This window comes from Medicago sativa, chromosome 4 (genome assembly GCF_051527215.1).
Source record: "Medicago sativa cultivar Bolivia chromosome 4, Bolivia_mono, whole genome shotgun sequence".
In the NCBI taxonomy this organism is placed as follows: domain Eukaryota; kingdom Viridiplantae; phylum Streptophyta; class Magnoliopsida; order Fabales; family Fabaceae; genus Medicago; species Medicago sativa.
This window is the reverse complement of record NC_140752.1, coordinates 68,985,138-68,997,243: the sequence shown is the minus strand read 5'-3', so window position 1 is coordinate 68,997,243 and position 12,106 is coordinate 68,985,138. Positions and strand designations below refer to the sequence as shown.

General features: G+C 33.2%; 3 protein-coding genes across 3 annotated transcripts; 2 read left to right on the top strand and 1 right to left on the bottom strand.

Annotated features, from left to right (window-relative positions):
- Positions 1-4,841: 4,841 nt before the first annotated feature.
- On the top strand, positions 4,842-5,616 carry LOC146931190 (uncharacterized). Its single transcript, XM_085707640.1, has 2 exons — positions 4,842-5,108; positions 5,284-5,616. Exons 1-2 carry the CDS (start codon positions 4,842-4,844, stop codon positions 5,614-5,616), a joined length of 600 nt encoding a protein of 199 aa, XP_085563766.1.
- A 1,234-nt stretch (positions 5,617-6,850) lies between these two features.
- LOC146931189 (auxin-induced protein X10A-like) lies at positions 6,851-7,431 on the top strand. The gene has a single exon (XM_085702680.1). The coding sequence runs from the start codon at positions 6,969-6,971 to the stop codon at positions 7,239-7,241; it is 273 nt and encodes a 90-aa protein (XP_085558806.1). The 5' UTR covers positions 6,851-6,968; the 3' UTR covers positions 7,242-7,431.
- A 213-nt stretch (positions 7,432-7,644) lies between these two features.
- On the bottom strand, positions 7,645-9,622 carry LOC146931188 (methylecgonone reductase-like). The gene is made up of 4 exons (XM_085702677.1): positions 9,257-9,622; positions 8,911-9,154; positions 8,402-8,581; positions 7,645-8,084 (listed from the first exon to the last, which is right to left on the bottom strand). Exons 1-4 carry the CDS (start codon positions 9,553-9,555, stop codon positions 7,860-7,862), a joined length of 948 nt encoding a protein of 315 aa, XP_085558803.1. The 5' UTR covers positions 9,556-9,622; the 3' UTR covers positions 7,645-7,859.
- Between the last annotated feature and the right edge of the window lie 2,484 nt (positions 9,623-12,106).

Here is a 12,106-nt window from a genome sequence, read left to right as displayed (position 1 = left end):
TTCCCATATAATATAACACGGTTCAAACTTTGTTAATTCCATTTTTTTTAGAAATTAACTTCTTCATATGAGTATGAATTCACTTAATTTTCGACCATTTTTTCTTTCTATTTTTCTCTTACGTGATTTTTTCCAACTTATTGTTTCTCAGTCATGGTGATTTAATTTTTAAATGCTAATGTAATAAAACGGATATATCAAATATTATTTCTTTTTCTTTGATCAACCACAATGTCCATCAACAAATTTCTTCTCATTTCTATATTCTCTTTTAATCTCTTATGTAATTGTCGATATTTGATTCTATTTAGTAGTAAAAACAAAATGCTGTTACTATTTCTCCATTGAGAGAAAAAAACCTCATTTAACTTAATTGTGAAAAGAGAAAATAGATACAAACAAACTAAAATGACTGAAATTAAATTGTATATTTACAATGTTATTTAAATGAATAAAATGAGGGGTGATTGATGTGTTTGGAAAATTAAAAGGGGTATGTGTGTTATTTAAGAAAATTTCATGAAAAGTCAATGTAATTTGCCCTTTTATCATTAATGCTAATTTTATCATTGATTTTTTCTTACTTTCTCAATTCATATAGCATTGCAACACGCTTTGATGCATAGCCCCCAGTTTCGAATTAGCCCGTGCGGAGCACAAACTCATGCTTAGCACGAGTTTGTTGCTAGTTAGGCCTTAAAAGTTAAGAACTAAACTCAATCTTCTGTAAGTAATTAGCACGGGTGGCTCATCGGATTAATGTTTAATGATCATGTAAAAAAAATGTCAACGAATTTTAAATAAGTTTTTAAAAAAAAGAATATTAATATAATTATTATTTTTATCATGTAATTATATCAAATTGAATAATTAGGTGAAAACAAATACAAGTACACTCATCTCAATTTAACCATATAAATTAATTACATGAAAATAATAATATTAGATAATAGATATATTAAAGTTATTATGAAAACTAGCATATAAATTACGAACATAGTTTTTATGAAATTTGATTAAAATTATAGGTATAGATAATAGATATTTTAAACTTTTATATTGTAACAATCAAAACTTATATTTTTCAATAATACCAACAATATAACAACTATAAAAAATTTCAAAAAAAATATAACAAAAATTCTTATCTTTTTGAATGACACCAACAAAATAGCATTCTTATGGTCAAATATATCCCTTTTTCTTTCAATATATTTTGGATGTTTCCCCTCTGCTAGGCACATCAGTTTAATTAAAAATAAAATAAAAAACTTTTTTATAAAGATATTATTCAGTAGCTAGCTGAATATTATTTTGTATTTTGGTTTGAATTCATGATAAATACTTTTCGGTTGGTGTATCTCCGATTGGATATATAAGAATGCTCCATAGAAAAATATAATTTTATTATTATTGTTAACCATAGTATAAGAGATCATGTCATTTCAATGTTAAAAATTTGACTTTATAATCTCAAAGGACATGATTCAAATCTAACATATGATAGATAGTTGTACCTCCAAGCCACAATCATCGACACAAAGTTGAGAGATTTGTTGAAGGAAAACTCACCTGCGTAATCCTTGGTTAGAATCCAGTTACGAAGAAGATGTCAAATACATAATGAAACCTTTAAGGAGACTTCTTTATGACAAATAAGATATGAAATTGCTAAGGGATCCTATGATGCATATCATAAAATCTAGACTGTCTGCATGGAAAAGCCGTTTTATGTCTTTTGGAGGTCGATTGACTCTACTAAAATTTGTTCTGACCTCATTGCCTGTCTATGCTCTTTCTTTCTTCAAAGCTCTGTCAGGTATTATCTCTTCCATTGAATCTTTATTTAAAAAAAAAATTTGGGGTGGGAGTGAGGATCATAGTAAAATACCTTGGGTTGGTTGGAACACTATTTGTCTTCGAAAGGAGAATGGAGGCTTAGGGTGATGAAGTTGAGGGAGTTTAACTTATCTTTATTAGGAAAGTGGTGTTGGAGGTTGTTGTAACACCCCGTTTTCCCAACGTAAAAATTTCATAATTAAAAATCAGAGTAATTCCACTTTAAACGGAATGCTACACTTCTTAAAAATTCATAAACTGAATAAATAACAATTTATTCTTCAAAATCATTTAGCATCTTATAATCATCATAACAGCTTCTTAATCAAACTCATAATCGACTTCATAATCATAGTCATAAACAACTTCATGATCGACTTGACTCTTGACTTGACAATGCGACTCAACTCGACTATGCAACTCTTATCATCTTAAATCATCTTGAGTCATCATGAAAATGCAAATGCATGTGGTACCAATCTAGGGCATAAGCCCTCATCGTCGTGGTTGAGCATAAATATACTCCTAGGGCATAAGCCCTCATCGTCGTGGTTGAGCAAAGGCTCCATCGTCGTGGTTGAGCAAAAGCTCCATCATCGTGGTTGAGCAAAAGCTCCATCGTCGTGGTTGAGCAAAAGCTCCAGGGCATGAGCCCTCATCTTTAAATGAGTATGCATGGACTCAACATCTTACGTCTTAGAAACTTCATGAACATCTATGACATCTTAACATCTTGACAACATAACATCTTAACAACTTGATGACTTCATAACGACTCGACGACTTAACAACTTCATATCATCTTAACGTCTTAACATCTTAGCATCATGACAACATATGGATCACATAAATAATTCATGTCATATCATAATATAACAATATCAAATGATAATAAACAACATCTTAAAACATCATATTCATCAATCATAAACAACTTCATATAACATCGTATTTAAACATCAACAATAATTCACTATGTATCTTTGTAAAACATAATAAATTATCCACAACATATATTCATGTCAAACCAAAACTATTGGAAAGATATCACAAATATCAACAAATTTCATGTTTACAACAAAGATCAATTCAAAACAGAAACATATGAACAAAACACAAAAACATGAAACAGAGAATGCTGCAACCGTACAATTTTGCTAAGACCTCCCTGTAGTATTTTCATCATAACTCACAGACCAAACATCATTTTCACGTCAAACCAAAGCCACTAGAAAGCTAACAAAATTATCTAAAACTTTCATGTTTACTCCTAAGACCAATTCTGTACCGATCAATACCAGTTTTTATTTTAAATTCGGAAAAGTTGTGCTGAAAGTCCATAAAAATTTACTGTGACCTACGTGCAGTAATTTGACCATAACTCAAGTTCTATAAATCCTATTGACGTGAGACCAACGGCATTAGAAAGCTAACATTCATACCTACAACTTTTGTGTTTACACCTAAACCCAGTTCGGAACTTAAACTTGTCAAACTGAGACAATAAAAACGCGTTTTGCACATTGACAGCAAAATCGCAGTTCAGCTGCGATTTCGCTTTGGGGAAATCTTTTCCACTTCTTATTTGATCCAATACTCTCCAAACTTGACCCTAATCATTACCCTATGATTGCCCTATCATTAGAACACTAATTATTCATCAACTTACTGTATGCAAATTCAAAGGGTTCTCAAATCTATTAACAACCTATTACAATTATTAAACCCTAATTCTTAAACTCACCAACATCTCATCCAATTCCATGGTTTTAACCTCAAAACTACATCCAATAATCATCCTATGGGTTATCTAAGGACTGTATACAATTTCTACATCAATTCAACAAGTTTTCATCATCTAATCATCAAAACTCTCTCAAAACCCTAATTCTCAAATTCTCACAAACTCTCCCCAACTTGTTAGATGTAATCTAATGATTTAACAACTTAATATTAATGCAAGATAGTCTCACCCTCACCTTAGATTAATTCCTGAATCAGCGGCAGCGTTCTTCTTTCCCAAGGTCTTCTCCTCTTCTCTTGACTTTTCTCTCCTCTTCTCTTCTTTCTTGTTCTCCTCTTTTCCAAAAAGCGGTTTCCGGTAAACTCTTTCTAACCTAAGCTTCTCTATTTATAATACTAAAATATTCTTCCCAAATCTATTTAGTCCCAACAACTTATTCTTCTTTCTATTCTAACCTCCTTATTTCTCTTACACCTCAAAACTACTCTATTCCTCATAATCTTATTTATTTCTAAATTAAATATATCTCTCCCCCACTTAATAATAATAATACACCAATAACAAATATATCTCTAACAAATAACAAATATATTTCTACATTAAATAACATATATATTTTCACACAAAATAACAAATATATTTCTACACCAAATAACATATATATTTCTACACAAAATAACAAATATATTTCCACACCAAAAAATATATATATTTCTACACAAAATAACAAATATATCTCTTCATCAAATAACAAATATATTTCTACACAAAATAACCCCACAACTTAATATTTATTTTATTTTCGAATCTTATTTTATTAAACAATAAAATAAGTTACAACGTCTCATAAATTTCCCTAAAATCATATAAATCATATAAATCTTATAAATCACACTAATCATATAAATATATTCTAAAACTCATTTAAAATAATTAAATAAAAAGGAGGGCGTTACAGTTGTTGGTTGACAGAGATGGGTTTTGGTATAGGGTGTTGGCTGCTAGGTATGGTAAGGAGGCTGGGCGGTTGAAGGTAGGGGGTCGGAGTTGTTCTTATTGGTGGAGGGAGGTGGCTAGGATTAGAGATGGTGTTGGAGAGGAGGGTGAGAGTTGGTTCTCAGGGAGGGTGTCGAGAAAGGTGGGTGATGGGGCAGCCACTCTTTTTTGGCGTGACCGGTGGTTAGGGGATGTTCCCCTTTGTCGGCGTTTTGGTCGTTTGTTTGAGTTAGCGGAGGACAAGTCGATTTCAGTAGCATCGATGTTCTCTTTAGGTTGGCATGAGGGGGGTGAGGCGTGGAAGTGGAGGAGGAGGTTGTGGGCGTGGGAGGAGGAGTTGGTAGCGGAGTGTAAGTTGTTACTTGCTAATGTCACTTTGCAGATAATTGTTTCAGATAAATGGCTTTGGCACCCAGATACTACAGGGGGTTATTCAGTTCGTTCAGGTTACCAGACCCTCTCTGCTCAGATTCCTCCGGTGTTAGATGACTCAGAGAAACTTATATGGCACACTCAAGTTCCATCAAAGGTCTCTATCTTAGCTTGGCGGTTGCTTCGAGGCAGGTTACCAACAAAATCCAATCTCATGAACCTCGACGTCCATTATACATGTGGATGATTCTCTTTGTGTGACGGGCTGCGATCAAATTGAAAGCGCGCAACATTTGTTTATTAATTGTAATTTTTTTGGCTCTCTGTGGCAGCATGTCAGATTTTGGCTTGGTTTTTCAGGTGTTGATCACAACGTCCCAAGCACCCACTTCTCTCAATTTACTAATTACTTGGGTGGTAGGAGGAGTTGTAGATCATTTCTTCAGCTTATGTGGCTCATATGGAAAGAACGTAATAATAGAATTTTTAATAATGTTCATTCTTCCATTATGGAGCTTTCGGAATTTCACGCTTATTGGTGGTTAAAGGCGAATAACGCCTTTTTGTGTACGGTTGCGAGCAGTGGCGGTCGAACCCTTTGTGTTGTTTGGGTATCAGCCATTGCTAGTCCTTGTACATATTTGTCAGACACCTTGTTTTTTTAGCGTCCTTTTTAGTACACCTTGTGCTTACGAGGCATCTCAGTTGTTATTAATATATTCCATTTTAGTTTCTTAAAATAAAAAATGAAATAAGGGAGCATGGAAATTCTCCGTTGTTAAAAATTTGTAAACGACACTAATTGTGTAACCTTTGTCGGGCTCTAAATGCCATTGCCACTTATCAATATCATCACCCTGCAAAATAACATTAGAAAGCAAAGGACTACACCTACCATCTTTTCCTTCCACGCAAACAACCTCCGCCACCATTTACAAGCCTCTTCCCCCACACACCCCCCACCCTAATGCATAAGTATCAACTACAAACAACAATTGATTATCGGACATTTCAAAAAGTCATATGTATCAGAAACAAGTAGACCCCATCTCATGCCATCCTCCTATGTTATCGTCAAACCAATTGCCCACCCCTAACCCAATCCCTCTTCGAACCCCCAACAAATCATTTGCTACATTGACACGTCCCTCCTCTCGCCTTCCTTCAACCACCCCTACCTCACCGTATACCTAACCACTAAAACTTTATACCACAAACTCTCTCTTTCGACACATATCCTCCAACACCATTTGCCTAATAAAGCAAGGATAAACTCCCACGTTCTCCTAACCCCCAAATCACTAACCTCGATACCCAAAAAAATACAGTCCCAACTGACCTAAAGAATTTTCCTAAAATCCTCAACCCTCCAAAAAAAATATATAAAATGATAGAGGATATGATAGACTTCAAAAGAATCGTACATACACGTTACATGTTTCTTCATTTTGATCATTAATGTTGATGTCCAGCCGGTAGGTCATTATCTGCTTAACATCTAGAGATCATACATACACCGTACTACATTCTTTTCTTTTCTTTTTTATCGAGATACATCACACTACATGTTTGTGATTATACGTTTTATTTCAAGTTGATTAATTATATATATTGGTTTTTATGAACAACAAAAATTATATATGTGATGTCCTCTACTTAAGGAGGTGGGACATGCATGATCTACTATTATGACATTTGATGCTGACCCTTTAGATAATCTTCAAAGGTTGTATGGCCTTTAGAACTATTATATGTCCTTGTCTACCTTTAGGTTGTATGGCTCCCAATGACTCAAATCTCATGGTCCTCCTTCACTGATCAGTGATCATTCAAGTTGTCGACTGCTTGGTCCATATCCTTTCATTCATCTCTATATATATTCATGGCTGCAAGCTTTTATAACCAACACAATATCATTCGCAACTCAAAGCATTTGAAATTCAGAAACATTCTTCTTAATACACAAGTCTTTCACTTTTAGCTCAATATCTTCTTTTAACAACACATATATACAAGAATGGGTTTCCGATTACCTGTTATCTCAAAAAGGGCTTCAAACCAAGCGTCTTCAAAATGCGTGAATGTGCCAAAGGGGTATATTGCAGTATATGTTGGAGAGGAAGTGAAGAGGTTTGTGATCCCAATATCATATTTGAACCAACCATCATTTCAAGAACTGCTGAATCAAGCTGAGGAACAATTCGGATATGACCATCCAACGGGTGGTCTCACAATTCCTTGCAGAGAAGACGTTTTCTTAAATATTACTTCTCGTTTGATTCTGTGCTAACATCTTCAGAAGAAGGAACTGACTACTTAGTCTACCTTTTGTAAATGAAAAAAAATAACAGAAAAACAACTGAGTCAGGCGATTATAAACAAAGAGATTATGACTTGCTTAGGAAACTTTTCAGTTAATTTGTATTACAAATTAAACTTAAATGCAGAAATATAATACAAAGAGACTTATTTGACTTGCATATGCTTAGTTTTTTTTTTTTTTTTCCTATTCCATAAATCACGCAAACCAATTTTACTTTACTATGAAAGACGCAAATATGTTGATTTCAAAACCATCTGGGAGTCTACTGTTTTTGGATCAGTAATAGTTTTGTGGTATTGTTAAGTAACCCTTACACAATCACAATCTTAGTACTCAGTATATATTTATTAAGAGAACTCTGTTTCTTTGATTTTGTTGGAAGGAAATTGACCATTGAATTAAAGATATTAGTTAAGGTTAAAAGTTCACTTACATAAGGAACTTGGATTTGAGTACAATTTAAATCTTATTTGTAATGTCTTTAATCTCTTGAGCAAAACCCTCATTGCATTATTGTTTACTACTTATAACTATTCAGCACATACACTTTCCATGATCCCATAATTTATTCAAACAAGAATTTGCTCAAACGTCGCCGTCCCACAGCTCTTCCAAGGTTTTGTAAGGTCCATTATCAGATACAAACATTTCTGCCTTTTGAAATCTGCTTTGATGAATCTGATTAATTTTGTCTAATTCTTCTTGATTCAATTCCCAATCAAATATTTCAATGTTTTGTTTCATCCTCTCCTTGTTGAAGCTTTTCACAATGGGAATTGCCCCTTGCTGGTATATCCATCTTAGTGCTATCTGCATAATATATGTCAATATTAGAGATTGAGTTTCAATGTAACAGTCATTTCAATATAGTAGTATATGTATGACTTTATGAAGTTTCAACTGTTAAAAGAGATAAAATATAGAACCAATTATTTGTTCTCACCTAACAATCTAAGGTTTTGAAGAGTTGGTTCATGATGTGATGTTATATTAGGACTTCTATGACCAAGTCTAAAGTTTGACCATTGAAAAAAAAAAGCTGAATTTTAAAACAAAGGGATGTATATTTAAAAACCTTATCAAAATTTTAATTGGCTAAACATATGAAATAAAATAATGAGCTGCACCTGGGCTACACTCTTCTTTCTAGCCTCTGCAATTTCGCGCAGAATTGGATTCTCCATCACGGTAGGCGAACCCCAACTTAGTTTGTATCCTCCTAGTGGTGACCATGCACTCACATGGATTCCTTTCTGCTTGCAGAACTCTCTGAGTTTCCCTTGTTGCCATGATGGGTTCATTTCCACCTAAATCCAAATAAGAATATGTAACAAAAACATATAACTTTGTGTCTATAATTAGTAAGATGTAACATATCTAGATGACAATTGTGTGGTTAGTCGGTACGAAAGTATTGAAAATGTATTCGAGAAGTATCAGTGGAAATATTTCTAGAAAGAATGAGAATAAATTATTGGATACTATTTGCATAGGGAAGTGTCTGACATGTATCAGTATCGGACATGTGTATACGTGTCTGATGCTTTTCGATTTTGAAGTAACTTAGGCAACCAATTAAGTATATTGAATCTATAAGTCAAAATGAATCAAATCAACTAGTGCTTAATTCTTATACCTGATTAACTGCAGGAGCGATTTCGGCATTTTCTAAGAGTATGGAGAGCTTTTTGATACCAAAGTTGCTAACACCAATAGACTTTGCTAGGCCCAATCTATAACATTCTTCCATAGCTTCCCATGTTCCTTTTATATCAAAGGGAATCATATCCTCCTTTTTAAAGTTTAACCTTTCAGCATCTTGTTTCAACCTTACTGGCCAGTGAATCAAATAGAGATCCACATACTCCAATCCCAGATTTCTAAAATTTCAATCCAAAAAAACCAAAACAATAAGATTAGACAAGTAATAAAATACACAAACTTAAAAGAAGTAGAAAAAAGGTTAAGAAAATTATGCTTGCTTGAGAGTGGTTTTGAGAGCTGGGAGAACAAGGTCATGATGAGCATCAGTACACCATAACTTGGAAGTAATGAACAGTTCATCGCGATTTTTAACGAGGCCTAGCTCTAAAGCCTTTGACACAGCTTGGCCTAGAGGTTCTTCAGTACCATAGAGAGCAGCAGTATCAAAATGTCTGTAGCCAATGTTAATAGCATCAAGCATAATTTGTTGAGGAGGAGTTGTTCCTGTTCCAAAGCCTATCATTGGCATCTTTTTCCCAGTATTTAGTACCACCTCTGGAACTTTCTTTCCTTCCATCTTTCTTTGTGTGTGTTAATTCAAGGCACAAGCTTCACACAATTCACAATTGTCTCTTATGAATGTTAACTTTGAGATTTGAGTTGTGGTTATAAATGAGTTTAAGACACAAATAAGATATTTTAATTATTATATTATTGACTATTTGACTATCTGTTCCCTAATGACCAAAGCAATGACCAAATCAAGATCGTGCATGATTATTTAATGACCAAAGCAATGACCAAAGCAATTGGGTAGTGTTAACTTGTGCCCTTAGGGCACATGTTATGCATTCAACTCATTAAAAAGTTAAAAATTAAATATAATGCACACATTTCAATAAACCATTTCCATATTTGATTAATTAACTTGTGCCTTAAGGGCACAAGATAACATTTCCCTTATTTAATACAGGGGTTTGCTTGGTGACTAGGTTATCACTAAAATTGGTGCAAGTGTTAAATATATGACAATAGTTAAATATGACATCTCTTATGCATACCACACAATTCACAATCAATAGAATGCCTGAATACACATGACATGTCTTGACATTCTCAACAAACATTATATGTGGCATTCACTACAATTGTTTTTTTTTTTTGGTTACTTTTTTCACTACAATTGTTTAATCATGTGCAATACTATAATAAAATTGTTTTAACCTATTGACAATTGTTATATTAACTCAATCATTTATTTTAATTCATTCCATTAAAATGTTAAAATGTTCATTACATCGTAACCATTTTAAAGATATGTTCCATTATAATAGATATAAAAATAAAAAAAATAAAAAAAAACATTCCCACTTCATCCTCCCGTGATTTGTGGCAAATCAAACCTGCATGAAAAAATAAATCACACATTTATATTATTATTTTAATTAAAAAATAAGAAAGATAGTTTATTTTTTAAAGGAAAAAAATAAGAAATATAAATATAAATAAAATATAATGAAAGTGGTTAGTACACTGCCAACAAGAGAAATATTTGTTACTGGTAAATATTAAAAAAAAAACATGAGACAACTATTTATCACTGATACATAAATAAAATTCACAACAAATATTTATCTGGGAAGTTTATAAAAAAACACAAGACAAATAATTGTAATTGTTCGTAGACATTAAAAATCCACAACTATTGACATTTTAGATTTTTTCCATAAATATAATAGATGGATAAGTGCTTTTATTTTGGTTCGTAAAGACCACTTAAACTCACACACTTGTTGGAAGGTCTCAGGTTCAAATCCTGCAGATTTAAACCTAGGTAAAAACGTTCAACCTAACAATTTCGGCATTGTTAGTTGAGTTAGGTTTTACGGACGATGGTTAAGCGTCTTTAGTCGGTGTATTTCCACCATTTTATGTTCTTTTTAAAAAAAGTTGGAAGTGATTTATCAACAAAAAAAAAACAATTGAAAGTGTAATACACACAATCTAGTTTGTGGGGAATATTATGTAAAATATTAGTTACATTAGTGAGTTACACTAATTAGTTAGACTAACAAGTTCTTCTCATTGTTTTCTGTGAAAGTTTCTTCTCACCGACTATATAAACCATATTGTACTTCTTCATCTAATCACAATGTGGAGAATATGTATTCATTTATGTCATATTTTTCAGATTCTAGAAGTGATGAATTGAATCTTGCTAAAAGGGGTGAAAGGTTGATTAGAATCAGTGCTGAAATAAGTTAATGTATCATCATGACTTGTGTGATTCGAATCATATAGGAGCATGACTTGGGACTATAATCATTGGCGTGCATATGTATTCATGACTTTGAAGAGATGAAAACTTCACCTGAGAATTCAAGTGTGTAGGGTCCTTACCAACTGCCAAGTCATGTGATTCTTTATAAGCAATTCCCACCATACAACAATGAAGACTATTCAATCGAAAGGACTTTCCGTGCTATTCACAAAGTACTAGTCCTGCAAGCTGTTATGACAAAGAAAGCCATTGATTTTGACTGCAGAAAACATTATAACATGCAACCATTGAATTTAAGCACCTAGCAGACCAATAACCAATACTAATTTGCAGATAATGTATCAACAATTGAAAAAATTCTTGTAGCTGTCATACCTCCATTTTGGCGATGCATTATTTATTAGGACAAATGACTCATTTATCTGATGCCAAAATGTTTTGATTGAAGATGTGGTGTCCAAGCCACTTATGTGATTGCTCTAGGCCAATGTGATGATCCCTAGGCTCTCCTCGTGATCCAACAGTGGTATCAGAGATGATGGTTGATTAAAGGTGACTGCGGCTCCTTGTATCAAAATTACTCTTGATAATAGTAGTCAGTGGCATATCAAGTTGACGTTGTGTGCCAACGACAAAACATGTATATGTGGATGAAAGAACAAGGTAATTATTCTAGCAAGAAAAATGTGGGTAACTCATTTCAAAGTGGGCCATTATTCTAAAACCCCATGTGGAGGTTCGTGAGCCGTTGTCTCATACTAAACCCCGTCATATAATATAACCTACTAAGTGCTAACCATTCAATTCTTTAGATAAGGATATCCTAACAGGCACCATACAATGAGGC